Here is a 15,940-nt window from a genome sequence, read left to right as displayed (position 1 = left end):
GCCTAGTCTTGGGTAGGTACTTCATATGGAACAAAAACTGGAAACTCAAGGGCTGAGAGCTAAGCAGAGAGACGGGAGTGGGGGGCGGGTACAGAGTGAAGGAAACTGGCTGTCCGCTCCCACATGAGCCTGTGCAAATAAAGGGCGCTCTGAGTGCAGCCATTGTCTTCCAGGCTGGGGACACAACTTTCCAAGTCCGTCTGTTTTCGCCGACACACACTTACTGGACCTCCTTGTGCCTGGCTCTATTCTGCGTTAAAGAATTTTAAAGGTAGAGAGAATCTTTCACACCCCTACGTACAATCATGATCAACAGACTAACACCCGGCTAGTTTAGGTAATTGAGGTTAATAGCTTGCATATTAATTAATTTGACAAATATTTATTGATGCCTACTGTGTGTCAGGCACCACTTTAAGCATTGAGGCTGTAACAGTAAGAAAAAGAAAAAAAAAAAAAACAGACAAAAATCCCTGCTAGCAGCAGGGAGCTTACGTTTTACTGGGGAGCTTACTTGGGGCAGGCACAGTGTTAAGCATACGTCAACTCCTTTGACCAACCTGAAATCACATAGGTAGTTTATGACAGGACTAGAAACCAAGCCACCTGATTCCAAAGTTACTGCAATTTCCACTCTGCTGCAGTTAGATACTGGTGGTAAATTAAAAAAAAAAAAAAAAAAGTCATATTCCCTGCCCTTATAAAGCTCACATTCCAAGCCGATAAGAGTAGACAGTGGAACATTACCAAGGAATTGAGCAATGGACAAAATAGGAGAATAGGAAAGGAGGCAGGACTGCTCATTCTTTTTGTCAAACACAAGACACTTAGCATTTGAATTTTTTTTTTTTTTTAGGTCTTTAATTTTTCCTCCATTTGGGTGTTGGAGTGGAAAACAGGAATTAGCGTTCTGGGGAAGTTAAAAGTAGTCATTAAAAGTAGACTGACAAGATTAGGACAGTGGTTAAGTTACTTCTGGTGACGACCTGGTGGATGCACTGGAGAGAAACATCCAGAGAGTCTCAATAAAATGCAATGTTCTGGTTCTTAAGTTGGGTGCAGCACCCTTGGGTATTCATTTTCTTGTTTCATTGCTCATGTATTTTTATACATTTCAAATATTACACAGTCAACATGGGCACAGGGGGAACGACTGGAAAGAAAGATGCCAAGATATGCAACCAAACAAGAAGGAAAGAAAATTTAAAGCATTAATGAAAAATAGTCATTGTTAATGCAGGTAATGTAACGGGAAGACCCCAAAGTGAAGACAGAACACTGTACTGGCATTAAAGTTAACAGCCTTTAACAGAAAAATTAATAAAAGAATGGCCCTACTCTCCTCTCATATGCTGGACTCAGAAGTCACTGAGTGGGGATGAGAGTCAAAGTGCTATGCAGAGTGCTGCTGGTCTACACTTCTGTTAAAGCCTGAGACACTACTGATGGGCCACAGTTGGTCTCAGTCTGGGTACTTTTGGGTTCTCAGGTATAGCAACAGTCATTTTTCTGCACCCTGTCCCCATTCTCACTTCAACTTTCATTTCTTAGCAGGGATCTTTGGGGTCCACTATTTGAACGGTTTGAAGGAAACAGTAGGTGCAGCATTATCATTTTACTTGGCATTAGCGGGCAGAGTCCACCTTCTGGTTCTCCATGGTTGTGGCTCAGTGTCCAGCCTGGAGTATTCAAATGACAGGATCTGCCCTGGACAGTAGTCAAAGTGAGTCACCCTCCTCCCCAATGCCACGCCTATTATCCCACCACCGATATCTGTAAGCTGCGCCAGAAATCAAAGCTAAGCCTTCAATACTCTGAGCTGGTGAGGGGGTTGTATTTCCTAATCCTAATCACCACTTAAACTAGTCAAATATAATTCCCCCAAGGAACCAAGCTTGAAGCAAACCCTCCCCAAGGGTACTGCTGAGGGGGCAGCAGGGAAATGTTGTGGATGACTCAGTCACCTGTTTCCAAATACTATCTAACTAGCTTCACACACACACACACACACCCCTTCGACTTCCCCTGCGACTATTCAAAGACCCCAAAGGCCTCGGTCTGGGACATTTGGGCCTCCCCACTCAGATACACCCAATCTCCCTCTGCGCCACACCGGGCATCAGGACGACGGTGCAAGGGCGTGGAGGAAGCGCACCGGCCGGAACTCCCGCCCAGCAGACCCCTGCGGCCTAGGCCCGGGTCAGGAGGCCGGCTCCGGGGTCGCGGTTCGCGCGTCCGGCAGAGGACGCGGGATCTCGGAGCCCGCGCAGGCTGACCGGCAGGGCCTGGGCCGAGCCGGGCCGCCTCACCTGCACTTGTGCCGGCCGGCAGGATTAAAGGCAGGACCAGCCCAAACACAAACCCCGGTACTACCATGTTGGCGAGGATCCGACACCCGGGTGCGGAACTCCGGGCGCGGACTCCAGGCGGGGCCGGGGTCGTGGGCGGGGCCTGCGCGGGGCGGGGAGGCCTGGCTCCACCCCTCCCAAGCCGTTCGGTCGCGAAGACGGTCCGTGGCCGCCGGGCGAGGCCGTGCCTCCCCCTTCCCGGCCGCCGTAGTTGAATTAAAAAAAAACAAAAAACAAAAACGGTTACCCAGCAACGAGAAATAACAACTGGAACCATCTGCACCAGCTCTGAGAGAACGAAGAGGTGAGGCGGTTTACCCCACTTCCTCTCCAAATCCGAGACCTCGCCTTTTTCCTTTGCCTCTCGCATTCTCTCAGGATCCCAGACACATTCCGGGATCGCGAGGGCAGATTGGGCGCCAAGGCAGCCCATTCTGCGAGAGTGTGAAATCCCAGATCCTCGACGTCCCGCCGCCCGCCCGATAGACCGGTGTTCCCCCTCCAACCGCCCTCCACTCCCCTGACCGGTTCAGGGTGTTACCTGTACTTCTCAGAACCCTAGAATGACTCAATGCCTCATCTCCTTTTCCCTCAAAAACAGAAAAACATTCTCCACACATTGGGCCTCATTAAACCGTCTAGTCCCTCACCTAGACCCCTCCCACGGCTTGTGGACTTGTCAAAAAATTGACACCTTCACAAAAAGCCCAGGTCCCTGAGTGTCGTTGCCATACTCAGCAGCTCAACCCGCTGCTTGGCAGCTATCCTTAATCCAGTCCTTGTATTCCAAGACAGGAAGATAAGACCTGGTCAAGACAAAACCAGAGAACACAAGAATCCCAAAATCTTGGACGCTAGGACTGCAAAATCATGACCTTGCCTCCGCCCCCCTCTAACCCTGCTGCCCCTTTCAGAGTATGTAAGTGCTTCGGAGCTTTGTAGGTCATGCTCCCGAAGTGGAAGCAAAGGGCAAGACTAAGTGTTAAACTTCTTCATTCAACAAATTAGAGTAATTTCCAGAACCAAGATTAGTTCTTAATTCAGTTTTTTTTTTTAATTTTAGACCCCAAACAGTGTCTTCTCAGCGATTTATGATGAATTTTTAACAATGCTTCTCTCTGAGTTCCTGTGGGATAGCAGAAATTACCCTCACCTTTTTTTTTTTTAAGATTTTATTTATTTATTCATGAGAGACAGAGAGAGAGAGGCAGAGGGAGAAGCAGGCTCCCAAGGAGCAGAGAGCCCGATGCGGGACTCGATCCCAGGACCCTGGGATCATGCCCTGAGCCGAAGGCAGACGCTTAACCATCTGAGCCACCCAGGCGCCCTACCCTCACCTTTTAAAGGCAAGAGGGACAGAGAGAAAAAGTACTTAGTGTTATAGTGAAAAATCTGTGATTTTTGTGATTTAAAAAAATGACTTGGCCTAGTAAATGAGTCTGTATTTGTAAGATTCTAATTAATAATGGAGAGTTCAAAACTGGAAGAAATGATGGATTGGGGTTGTGTTCAGGGGAAAGAATTGAAGTCCAGAAAATTTGGGGCTCAGGAATAATTTGTTGTCATCATTGTGATTATATAAATAAAATCAGACAAATTTAAAGACAGTACTCTCTAATGCATCTCTAGGTGCAACAGGCAGTTCCTTCCAAGGAGATGTCGATTCCATTCTCCAACACCCACTACCGAATTCCACAAGGATTTGGGAATCTTCTTGAAGGGCTGACACGCGAGATTCTGAGGGAGCAACCGGAAAATATACCAGCTTTTGCAGCAGCATATTTTGAAAATCTTCTAGAGAAACGAGAGAGTAAGCTTTTTTTAAATAGGCATTTTTTTTTAAAGTAAGAGACTAAGCATTTGGTTATGGTGAAACTGGCTTAAGACCATCCTCATTCCATAGAAAGTCTTTATGAGGCAGGTAGCTTCAAGTAACAGTTCTTGCTATTGAAAACATGTGCCTTTATGACAGGTTCTCTTAAATCACATTATTTCACATTATTGAAGATTACCAGTTGATTACACAGACCTTCTTCGTTGTATACTTCATGGACACACTGGGTGGAAGGAAACCTCAAGAGATCATCCAGTCTAACTCTCCATTTTCCAACAGGCTGTTCCAATGCATGCCAGGCAGTTGACTGTCTAGTCCTCCTGGGAGGAGAGTTTGTGGTTTTCTTTACATGGTGACTCTTCTTTCTTGAAAGTATTATAAGTGTTGTAAAAAATAATTCTATGCTCCTTAGATTAAACAGATTAGTATTTGCTGGGGTATGTGAAACTAGTCTGCAAAAAGTCACAGAGAAACACTGCTTTTAAAGTGAAATTCCAGGGGTGCCTGGGTGGCTCAGCCAGTTAAGCATCTGACTCTTGATTTTGGCTCAGGTCTTGGTCTTGGGGTCATGAACTCAAGCCCCGCACTGGGCTCCACACTGGGTGTGGAGCCTACTTAAAAAATAAAAAATGAAATTCCAGCTTGAGAAGGTAATTTATATCTTTTCTCTATTCTCCCAAGGTCCCATCGTGCCCAGATTCATACTAACAGTGACTCTTTGGCTGAGAGCCAAAGCAGTTTCTTCACTTCCAGAAATAAAATGTCCAAATTCCCAGCCTTGAAGGTTCATAACTATCAAGACCTGATCCAGTAGTCAAAATGGGAATTATTACAGCTATACATTTCTATTTAAAAACCCCTTCTTGACTAGAACAACCATTTTGTATAAACTGTTTCCATCATTCCAACAAAGTGGTAAAGGTGACTAGAAGTAACTACAAGTAAGTAAGCATTTGATTTCAAATCATTTTCCAGAAGAAGGAAACCTCCCACAGGTTTGAATTGAAGCAACCCCCATACACACTGCACAGCTCCACCATCTTGTCTTCTTTGCTCAACCCTGGCAGAGCTCAGAATCTCTGCCAATTTCCTGAATGTTGCTGGTCTTTTCCATATCCAGTCAGTGTGAATATTTGTTGCACAATTTGAAACTTATGTGCCACTAAAAAGCTATTAAGAGAAATATTTTAGGGTAAGAAGTGAATTATAATGAACATTAATTTAATTTTGTTATTATAACATTAATTTTACAAATTCATGAGTAAAAGGTCTTTAGTCATTTATTTAATTTTAGATCTCAGAAATGTCCCATTACAAAAACATTTGAGTCATTGTTAGTGGATCATGATTAATTAAAGAAATTGGTGATTCAGATTAATGGTCTCAGAATACTAGTCTCTAACTAATAAAAACTAGACAAAACTATTTGAAAAAATTTGAAGCACCATACCCATTTCCACTCATGCAAACCAAAGGCGAATTATCCAACTGATACAAGTATCAGAATGTAGTCTCTAAAAGGGAAGAAAAAAGTCCTCTAGCCCTTTCTCTCACACAATGCAAGAACTCCCTGGCCAGCATTCTTCATAGGTAATTATTAGTCCTAATTTTGATTTTTTTGACAGAAAACATGTTAGCATTTGATTTAAGTAGTATCTGAAATCACTAGGGAAAAGGTAGACTTTTTATTAAATGATGTTGAGATAAAGATAGAAAAAGATAAAATTGGATCTTTTCCTTACATCATACACCAGGGTAAGTTCCAAACTGACTGAAGATTTAAATTATTTTTTTCATGAAACCATACAAATACTAGATGGAAACATGGGTGAATTTCTCTGTAATATAAAAGAGGAAAAAATTTTGCTAGCTAAGTAGCTATATTTACTTATTCAAAAGCAATTAGGGAAAAAGACTGATAAGATTGACTACGTAAAAGTAAACTTTTACATGACAAAATCACCATAAGAAAAATGAAACTACAAATGACAAACTGAGGAAAAATATTTGTAATTTATATCACAATGGGTTAATAAACATAATAACTAAAGGCTTGTAAAAGTACTGAAGAAAAAACTAATAACCTTATAGAAAACAATGGTCAAGAGATACGAGCAAAACACACAAAAAATGCAAATGGCCCTTAACATATGAGAACATACTAAAATTAACCCATAACAACAGAAGCCCAAATCAAAACTACAGTGAGGACCACTACCCACCCCCACCCCCCATCAGACTGGCAAAAAGCCAAAAGTTTGTCAATTTATTCCAACAAGGCTGGAGAGGAAATAACAGTCATATACATTGCTGGAGGAGACACAAAATGATAATAACACCAAGGAAGAGAATTTGACATAGAAATTCAACTTCTACCCTTTTCATTTCTTCATTATTTGAGGAAACAATCCAAATATCCGTCATAGGGGATTTGTTGAATAAACTAGAGGACATCCACACAGTGGAATTATATACAACTGTAAAACAAACGAACAAAACCAGAATGAGGAAGATCTCTATATGTTGCTATGGAGTGATCTTCAGGATATATTGGGTGAAAAAAGTAAGGTAGGAAAAAAGAATGTTTAGGGGCGCCTGGGTGGCTCAGTGGGTTAAGCATCTACCTTCAGCTCAGGTCATGATCACGGAGTCCCGGGATCAAGCCCTGCATCAGGCTCCCTGCTCAGTGGAGAGCCTGTTTCTCCCTCTGCCATTCATCCCACTCATGCGCGCGCTCCCGCGCTCTCTGTCTCTCTCTCGCTCACTCTCTCTTTCAAATAAATAAAATCTTTAACAAAAAGAAAAAAAAGTATGCTTAGTATGCTACCAATTATCTAACAAAGGGGTGTGAATACGAATATATAGGTATTCGGTTATATTTTTAAATGGAAAAATAAGTCTTTTAAAAATTTACATTTACATCTGAAGGAGAAGTAACAGAGTGGAGGGAACAGGACAGAAGCTAGACTTCTCTGAATATATCTTGAATTCAAAATCATAAATGTTTAACATAGTTTAAAGTGGAAATAAATTTTAAAATTGTTAAGCAAGCTCTAAAGTTTAGAAGCAAAGTGAAACAAACAAACGTAGCTAGTATTGAATGGGTAGACATAACCACACAGAAAAGAATTATTTCTTTTTTTTTTTTTAAAGATTTTATTTATTTATTTGAGACAGAGAGAATGAGAGGGAGGAGGGTCAGAGGGAGAAGCAGACTCCCCGCCGAGCAGGGAGCCCGATGCGGGACTCGATCCCGGGACTCCAGGATCATAACCTGAGCCGAAGGCAGTCGCTTAACCAACTGAGCCACCCAGGCGCCCCAGAAAAGAATTATTTCAAGTGACTTTATAACACAGTAATTTGACTGTACATCCCTAGTGGATATAGCCTAAAGACAAAATGAAGTTAAAAAGTCTTGAATTGTTTTCAGTAATCATTGTTAATAATATCATAGTATAATTATAATTATAGTATAATTATAGTTTTTATACACTGTAGGACATAGCAAATAAGTCACTATCCTACTGTTATTAGGAATAAGATTTTTAGCATAAGAAAAATGACAGATATAAAAATGAAGGAAGTTAATAAAATCCTGTAACCCGAAATTTGAACAGAAAAATATCAGTGTGACCTCGATATATTTTCTCTTTAAAAATAAAAAAAAAATGTTTTCTAACTCTATGCATATTTTAAAAGGCCACAAAGCAATGACCCAGTACCGGTGAGCACCTAGCCTCTAGACTGTGGCCTCTAGCTACCATTTCCCAGGAACCAAGGCTTCTTAGAGAACTACCTAATTCTGTGAATTGGTCAGGAAATATGCAAGTTAAGCCTGAACATCTTACTTACCAGAAAATAAGGAAACTATATAAGATTACTAGAGCTGTTTCCAAAGGACTAAGGAGCATCTGAACACCTGAATGAGCTCCTAATGGCCAATTTTGGACAATTAGAGCATCGAGAAGAATAATAAATGTAATGGATTGAAGTTGATCCAATTTCTTAAATATTCATTTGTTCATAATGATCAAAACAAACAAACAAATAAAACCTCCTTAAGAGGATCCTAAGGAACCAACTGATTATTCTGTAAACCGGTCAATAAAGAGAAAGAATCAAACCTTTAACCTGCCTTTTCTGTACGAACTGTATGTCAGGGTAACCAATAGTTGATATGGGTAAGTTTTTCTTTACTGATTATTCCAGAAATAAAGAAGTACTGATCAAATAAGAACATTGCCATTTTGCAACCCCTAAAGAAGTGATCTAAGCAGTCATCATCAATGGGCCCTTAAAGATTATAAAAAGAGAGACAACCAGATATTATGTATATCCTGACAATTACACTGAACTTTCTATAAAGTATGCTTGCCAAATAAATAAATAAATAAATAAATAAATAAATAAATCCTGAATCAGCTACAGGAAATTCAAAAGCAAAGGAACTTGTTAAAAGTCCTCACGGGAATGGAATCAGAAATATCTAAACTGTGGAAAACTCCAAAGGAAAAATGATCCAATTTCCTCAACAAAAACATTGCAAGGAAAAAATGTGGGCTGGGAGATAGGTGAAAATCTCTTTCAATTAAAAGAGATGGGAAAGGCTGTGTGTGCCCACTGTTTGGGTTTTGATTTGAACAAATCAACAGTAAAAAAAAAATAAGCAAAGAATATATTAGACAATAGGGGAAATTTGGATAGCTGATATTAAGGCATTATTGTTAGTATTTTTAGATGTGATAATGGTATTGTGGCTTTATATCTTAGAGATACACACTAAAATAACTATTTGTAGATAAAACAATAGGGTGCCTAGAATTGGCTTGAAAATAATCAGAAGAAAGTGTGGGTAATTGAGTGAAGCTACAGATAAAATAAGATAAATCATGAGTTTATAATTATTGAATCTGAGTAGTGTGCACATGAGAATTTGTTATATTATTCTCTCTACTTTCTAAGTTTGAAATTGTTTATAATGGAAAGTTAAAGAAAAATTCTGCTTAAATATAAATACTTCTGCCTGTCTATTTCTACTGACTACAAAATATGCCTCATTTTTTAAAAACCTCTCCCATTCTTTACTTTTCCAAACTTCCTTGCTGTTTAGCATTTATACATTTTCCTGTGTTTACTGATACATGTTTATGAGTTTCTGTATTTATATTTAAGTATTGGCATTCGTTCTCTCTCTCTCTCTCCCATTTTATTATAAATTCTATGAAGGCAGCAATTATGTTTCTTTACTGCCTTTCTAAATATCCCCAAGGGCTCATCTAATGTTTAATTCATCATCATATATTCTGTGATCACTGCTTATGTTTACAGTGTTAGGCTATGTACATAGTAAGATTTTCAGCTGGCAATAAAGAACTTGTGGTTTGAAAAAGAAAACTTGTTTTGTGTTACTATTCTGGATTTACTTTAATGGACTCAAAATAAGTCTGAAATTATTATATTTTTATTATTTAGAAACCAACTTTGACCCAGCAGAATGGGGGACTAAGGTAGATGACCGCTTCTATAACAACCATGCATTCAAGGTATGGTCCCATGAAACTTGTGGATTTGGTTATTTTCTTCTCCCTGTCTCCAAAACAGAGAATATTGCAATCTCCCCAGAATCATGAACATCATGAAAGGCATCACAAATATCTTATTAAACCTTTTTAATTATGCTGTTCTTTCTGACAAGAAATTTTTTTCTAAAGTATCTGAATCGTGGACAGATGCTTAGCTGAAATTGAAAGGTGATCAACAGGAAGAATGTACTTGAAAGTTACAGAATAATTACTCTCATTTATTCTTCAGATTGTATTGGGTATCACAATGCTTAGCAATAGCAGATCCTCAATAAATATTTGTTGAATTAATGAATGGCATTTCATAAAACACCATTTATCCAGTTGTTTCATCATCATTGACATCTTACAAAAGCCTGATTAGAATTTAAATTCATAATGGTAGAGTTTTTTCTACAAAGCTAATCTGTTCAGAGACTGAACCTACCTTCTCTTTAGCAGCATTCTTAGAATCAGCCTTTTTCAGCCAAGGTTCGTCAAAATAATTAAGCCCTAAGCCAAAGGTGCTCATTGCATGTAAGGAATCAGTGTCCCTCCTTTGTTCCTAGAATGACTCTAATTATGTACCATCCTTGAGAGAACTGAGAGAATAGTCACTCAAATCATTCTGTGTTCTGTGGTCCAGAAGAGGAACACTGGCTGAGAAAGGCTGTGTGCGACCCTGCATCATTGGCATCCACTAACTGGGAACTTGATGGAAATTCTGTCTCAGGCCCTACTCCAGGTCTGCAAGTTGGAAGCTGAACTTTAAAAAGCTCCCCAAAGTAACTTGTAGGTACATTCAAGTCTGAGAAGCACTCTTCTAGACAACTGAGATAATACATTAGCCACAAAGTACCATCAGATATTAGAATTAAAAGGAATTAGCCAAGTTCAAGTTTTGATGGTGTTCCCCAGTAGATTTGGGGAATTTCCTGGGGAAATACCTGTCACTTATTCCATGAGTTCAAAAGTGAAGTTCCATCCATTTGTGCCTGCCAGATATGGGGGTGTTTAGTTTGTTTCCATCTAGTCTTTTAACAAGATTCTCTGTGTTCATGTTTTATTTCAATCAAAGGAATAATGTCAAAAAGTTTTAAATCTTTGTGTCACATAGCAATTTCAGGGTGGTTTGTTTTTGGTTTTTTTTTTTTCATCTCTTTTGAATTCTAAAGGCTTTACTTAATTAGCTTATATGTCTTTAAATTTCTGTTTTATGGATTAGAGAAACTCTTCCCATAGGTTGTGAATTAGCAATGCCTCTATTTTGGTGGAAGATTTCAATAACCATGTCAAAATAGGCAGAGCTGATTTCCCTTTTTTACTTAAATGGTTCCCCAAAGCAGAACTCACCTCTTTGACATGGTTTTTAATCTACAGACTTCTTTAAAAAGTCAACTTGACCTCACACTACGGGACACAGTGGCATACATTTTGCTCTTATTTTAAAAACTAACAGCACTGGGCGCCTGGGTGGCTCAGTTGGTTAAGCCGCTGCCTTCAGCTCAGGTCATGATCCTGGAGTCCCTGGATCGAGTCCCGCATCGGGCTCCCTGCTCGGCAGGGAGCCTGCTTCTGCCTCTGACCCTCCCCCCTCTCATGTGCTCTCTGTCTCAAATAAATAAATAAAAAATCTTTAAAAAAAAAAAAAAACTAACAGCACTTCTTTTTTATACTTTGTTCAAGATTCATTACAGCATCTTAACAACTTTTAGTATAAGACAATAGCTTGTTTTGCATATGAGATAATGTTGCACACATTCCAAAAACAAAAAATCAAACATTTTTCACCGATTCCTTGGTTATATTTGTTTATGCATATTCCCTTGTGAGTTTTCATTTATTTCTCTTCTTTTTTCCAACCTACTTCCCTTTTTTAAAAAAAAATCAGTGGGTATTTAATTCCTAATACTTCTCAATAACATACAGAAATATTTAATGACTTGAAGCAGTTTGATCCAAGACTTTACTGTTTTGGAATATTGCCTGTTTGGCCCTGTCACCCCTCTTCCAGGATCATGAATCACCTGAGAATTGTGAGTCCGAAAAAGAAAAGTTTCCACCTGTGAAAGAGGATGAGACACCAGTCACAGCCTTAGTAAGTTATGTTTTCCATATACTATTAGATTCCTACAAGAATCATATCACTCAATTTAAAATTATACTCCAAATATGAATCCAGTCTGTTATCCATATTGCTAAAATTATGATTTTGCTTTCTAGATAACTAGCATCATGATAAACTAACTGGTGGATCATTTTTAGCTATGCCTATCATAAAGGAAAACTCCTTCTTCCCCTTAAAAATAAAATCTTTTTTTCCAAGACTGTCAATGGGTGGGGAAATCTCCCCAAGGGGAAACACGGACAGAACTCACCACCTCAGTCTTCATCCTTCAGATTCACTTTCCACTTTGAGGATTTTTCACTAATTGATGCCCTCACCACCACAGAGTGGCAAAGGTTCAGAGATAACAAAAGGAAACTCACTGAGAATCACATACCACCAAACAGAATGGCTTCACACAATGTGTCATATTCACCTTCCATGCACTGCTGTCTACAAAATGACTTCCTGCCTAGCAGCCTACAACTAAGCAATAAAGACCTGAGTAGGGTCCACCTTCAAAGATACCTACTTTCAGTAGTGTGCTAGATCCAGCTCTCAAGAGACAATTGTGCACATCTCTATACAACCCATGATCAATAATGTCTGCTTGGTAGCTTGAAATCAGCCACGGTAGGAGTATGAAGATCATGGCCAATACTGCAAATCAGACTTTTTTTCTAGGGAGTCTATATATAAACATTTACCAGCATATCACTATCAATATTCTTCACAGACCAAACTCAAGCCTAATGAGAAAGAACTCACTCTCGACAGTGCTGAAGGCCAAACTTATGAGTTCCTTTTCATGTTTTAATGTCCCAGTTAGTCACCCATTAATTGACACCCAAAGCAGGTATCCCCTTCAAGGAATACCTTACCTCCTACCCAGTTGAGGGCATAACTTTTCCCTACACTATACCTTTACAAATTATTCCAGAATTATATCCATACAACCTAATCGGCCTAACATTGCCATAAGATGCAGTGGGAGGTCAGGGAAGAAAAGGAGTCATTTCCTTACATCTTTAGTAGTTGCCCTCACTCAGCTTTTCATGACTTTTAGTTGAGATCTCGCTGATTTCCAACTTCATTATAATTCATTTGCCCATACTGGGGCATCATCTCAGAGGGTTTAATACCATTCTGTTTGCATTGAGAAGTTTGAAAGCTAGATTTGCCTCATTGTTTTTTTAATGGGGTGAGGGGTGTAAACAATCCAAAGGTCCATCAACAGGAGACTGAGTAGATAAATCAAGTTGCGTTAGTACAATGTAATACAATGGTGTCATAAAAGAAGAAGAATGGGCAGAGTTATATACTGAATAATAATAGAAAAGAGAACCAAGATACATAGTTACCAAGGAAAAAGTAGTTGGGAACATTATAATTAGTATGATCTCATTTTTAAAATAAAATGGGTGTCAATGGGTGGGGAAATCTCCCCAAGGGGAAACACGGACAGAACTCACCACCTCAGTCTTCATCCTTCAGATTCACTTTCCACTTTGAGGATTTTTCACTAATTGATGCCCTCACCACCACAGAGTGGCAAAGGTTCAGAGATAACAAAAGGAAACTCACTTTTATTTTTAAAATAAAAAGCCATGTATATACCCATAAGAATACTTTTTATACAGAGAAATTTTGGAAAGTTATATATACTCAATCCATAATAATGGTTACATCTTAGGAGTAGATTTGGAAAGGGGGAGAAAACTTTCACTACGAGTAGCATTTAAGTTTTCATTTTTTAAATTTTTTTTTAAGATTTTATTTATTTATTTGACAGAGAGAGAGTACAAGCAGGGGGAGTGGCAGGGAGAGAGAGAAGCAGGTTTCTGCTGAGCAGAGAGCCCGACATGGGGCTGGATCCCAGGACCCTGGGATCGAGTCCTGCATCGGGCTCCTTGCTCAGCGGGGAGTCTGCTTCTCCCTCTGCCTGCCGCTCCCCTTGCTTGTGCTCACTCGCTCTTTGTCTCTGATAAATAAATAAATGAAATCTTTAAAAATATATATATATATATGTACCGGGACACCTCGGTTAAGCGTCTGCCTTCAGCTCGGGTCATGATCCCAGGACCCTGGGATTGAGCCCCCCATCAGGCTCTCTGCTCAGTGGGGAACCTGCTTCTCCTCTTCCTCTGCCGCTCCCCCTGCTTGTGCTCTCTCTCTCCGACAAATAAATAAATAAAATCTTAAAAAAAAACCAAACTATCTATTGAGTTAGACACTTAAGATCTGTGTGTTTCATTGTCTGTAATTTAGATAAACTATACCTAAATTTTATTTTTTTGAAATATTTTTATTTATTTATTCATTTGAGAGAGAGGGCAGGGGGGAAGAGCAGAGAGACAGAGACAAGCAGACTCCTTGGTGAGCATGAAACCCAATGCAGGGCTCGATCCCAGGACCCTGAGATCATGACCTGAACCGAAATCAAGACCGGATCCTCAAGGGACTGAGCAACCCAGGCACCCCTCTACCTAGATTAAAAAAAAAAAAAACACTATATACGGAAGTTCAGCCAACCACCCTAAAACTGACATTTTTGGACTAAAAGGATTTCTCCTTGGCAGTCCACTTTACATGTATGATTCTGATGAGTTAATCATTGAAAAATTAAGAAATTAATTTCATGTAATCATGATTATTTTGAAACAGCACATTTACTATTCTTGACATTTTTATATGCTTCAAGGATTCTTACTTATTTTCCCCAAAAAAATGTCATTGCTCAGGAAACTGTTAAATAGGAGCTATTTTGAGGGGGGAAGTTGGCACTGATCATTTATTGCAGAGACATATTAAAGAATGAGAAAACAAAATGCCTGCTATTTTGGCACTCACCGTTTGGAACATACACAACGTGACAGTATATAAAATTCCCTTAGGAAGCAACAGATCTCGATTGTTACGTCCCTATATTGATTAAATTTATGCAGTTATTTTTATGGCATCAAAATATTGGATATTTAAGAAGTCTCTTAATTTTTCTCCTTTCCATGAAGGAACCTTCTGAAGAAGAAAAAGCAAAAGAGGAGAACGCTGCTCTCAAAATCCAAGCAGTCTTCCGGGGACACTTAGCCAGAGAGGAGGTGAAGAAAATGAAATCGGGTGAAGCTCAAGAGAAAAGAGAAGAAAATAAATGAGAAGACTGGTTTTACTCCCCCGCTCCCCAGAAAAAACATGAAAAAATCATCCAGATCCATCAACCTCGTTGTGATTATTGTTTTTTTTTTTCTTAGTAAGGGAGATTTGATGTAGTGAAATAACATTTGTTGCTGTTGTGAAAATCTGTCATGAGCATTTGTTTAATAAACATGCCATTGAACACATGCCTCTTAAAGATTTCTCTGAGTTCATGAGTCTTATTTATACTTCTCCCAAGTCTCTGTATAAAGACCCCTGGATTTAAAGTTATAGAACTGACATATCTGAGTTTTCAGGACTCTCAGTGGTTATGTGGTCTAACCATTACCTAATGAATAAATCCTCTATCACATCCCTGAAAAATGGTCTTTCTGCTCCTGGTTCACTCCTGGTGATAGAGAATTTTACTGCCTTTCAAGCAAAGTCCATTTAATTTTTGAATAACTCAAATTATTGAAAAGATAAGCTGAATCCAAAATCTGCCTCCCTGTAAGTTTCATCCATATGTTTTCATTTGTCATGCAGGCATGCAGTCATTTATTGCAAGATGTATTGAGCCCAAAACATGTGCTGGGATTTAGTAGTGAATATCTGTTCCTAAACCCATGCCGCAGACACTTTTTTATTATCTTGCTCTCCAGAACCACACAGAATAAGATGAATACATATTAAAAAAAAAAAGCCATCATAGCATCATAAATACTCTCCCATAAATACTAAAACTTCCCCAGTTTTCCCCAATGCATGAATTGTAAATACCTGTGTCATAAACTCAGAGGCCTTATGGCTTTTTTTTTCCAGTGAATCATTCAAGCCCCCTTTTAGAAATTTCAGTCTCTCCTTTTTGAGACCTTCTCACCCTTGAATATCTAAGAAACTGTGAGGTTCATGTCTTAGACCCAAAGATGCAGTTCCCTTCCCAAAACAAAATAGAGAG

The 15,940-nt window shown here is 39.2% G+C and overlaps 2 protein-coding genes across 2 annotated transcripts in view; one reads left to right on the top strand and one right to left on the bottom strand.

Moving 5' to 3' along the window:
* The window catches only part of SIAE (sialic acid acetylesterase), a 38,436-nt gene extending 35,993 nt beyond the window's left edge, over positions 1–2,443 (bottom strand). Inside the window, exon 1 of the mRNA XM_021696464.1 lies at positions 2,310–2,443. Within this exon, the coding sequence (XP_021552139.1) occupies positions 2,310–2,376 (67 nt within the window). The 5' untranslated portion in view covers positions 2,377–2,443. The remainder of the gene's footprint in view (positions 1–2,309) is intronic.
* A 181-nt stretch (positions 2,444–2,624) lies between these two features.
* Positions 2,625–15,049, top strand: SPA17 (sperm autoantigenic protein 17). Its single transcript, XM_021696412.1, has 5 exons — positions 2,625–2,652; positions 3,978–4,158; positions 9,655–9,725; positions 11,758–11,841; positions 14,862–15,049. The coding sequence occupies exons 2-5, from the start codon at positions 4,005–4,007 to the stop codon at positions 15,000–15,002; spliced, it is 450 nt and encodes a 149-aa protein (XP_021552087.1). The 5' UTR covers positions 2,625–2,652; positions 3,978–4,004; the 3' UTR covers positions 15,003–15,049.
* The last annotated feature ends 891 nt before the right edge of the window (positions 15,050–15,940 follow it).

Source organism: Neomonachus schauinslandi, chromosome 11 (assembly GCF_002201575.2).
Source record: "Neomonachus schauinslandi chromosome 11, ASM220157v2, whole genome shotgun sequence".
NCBI classification, from domain to species: Eukaryota; Metazoa; Chordata; class Mammalia; order Carnivora; family Phocidae; genus Neomonachus; species Neomonachus schauinslandi.
Note: the sequence above shows the minus strand (reverse complement) of the source record. Positions and strands in the feature narration are given on the sequence as shown.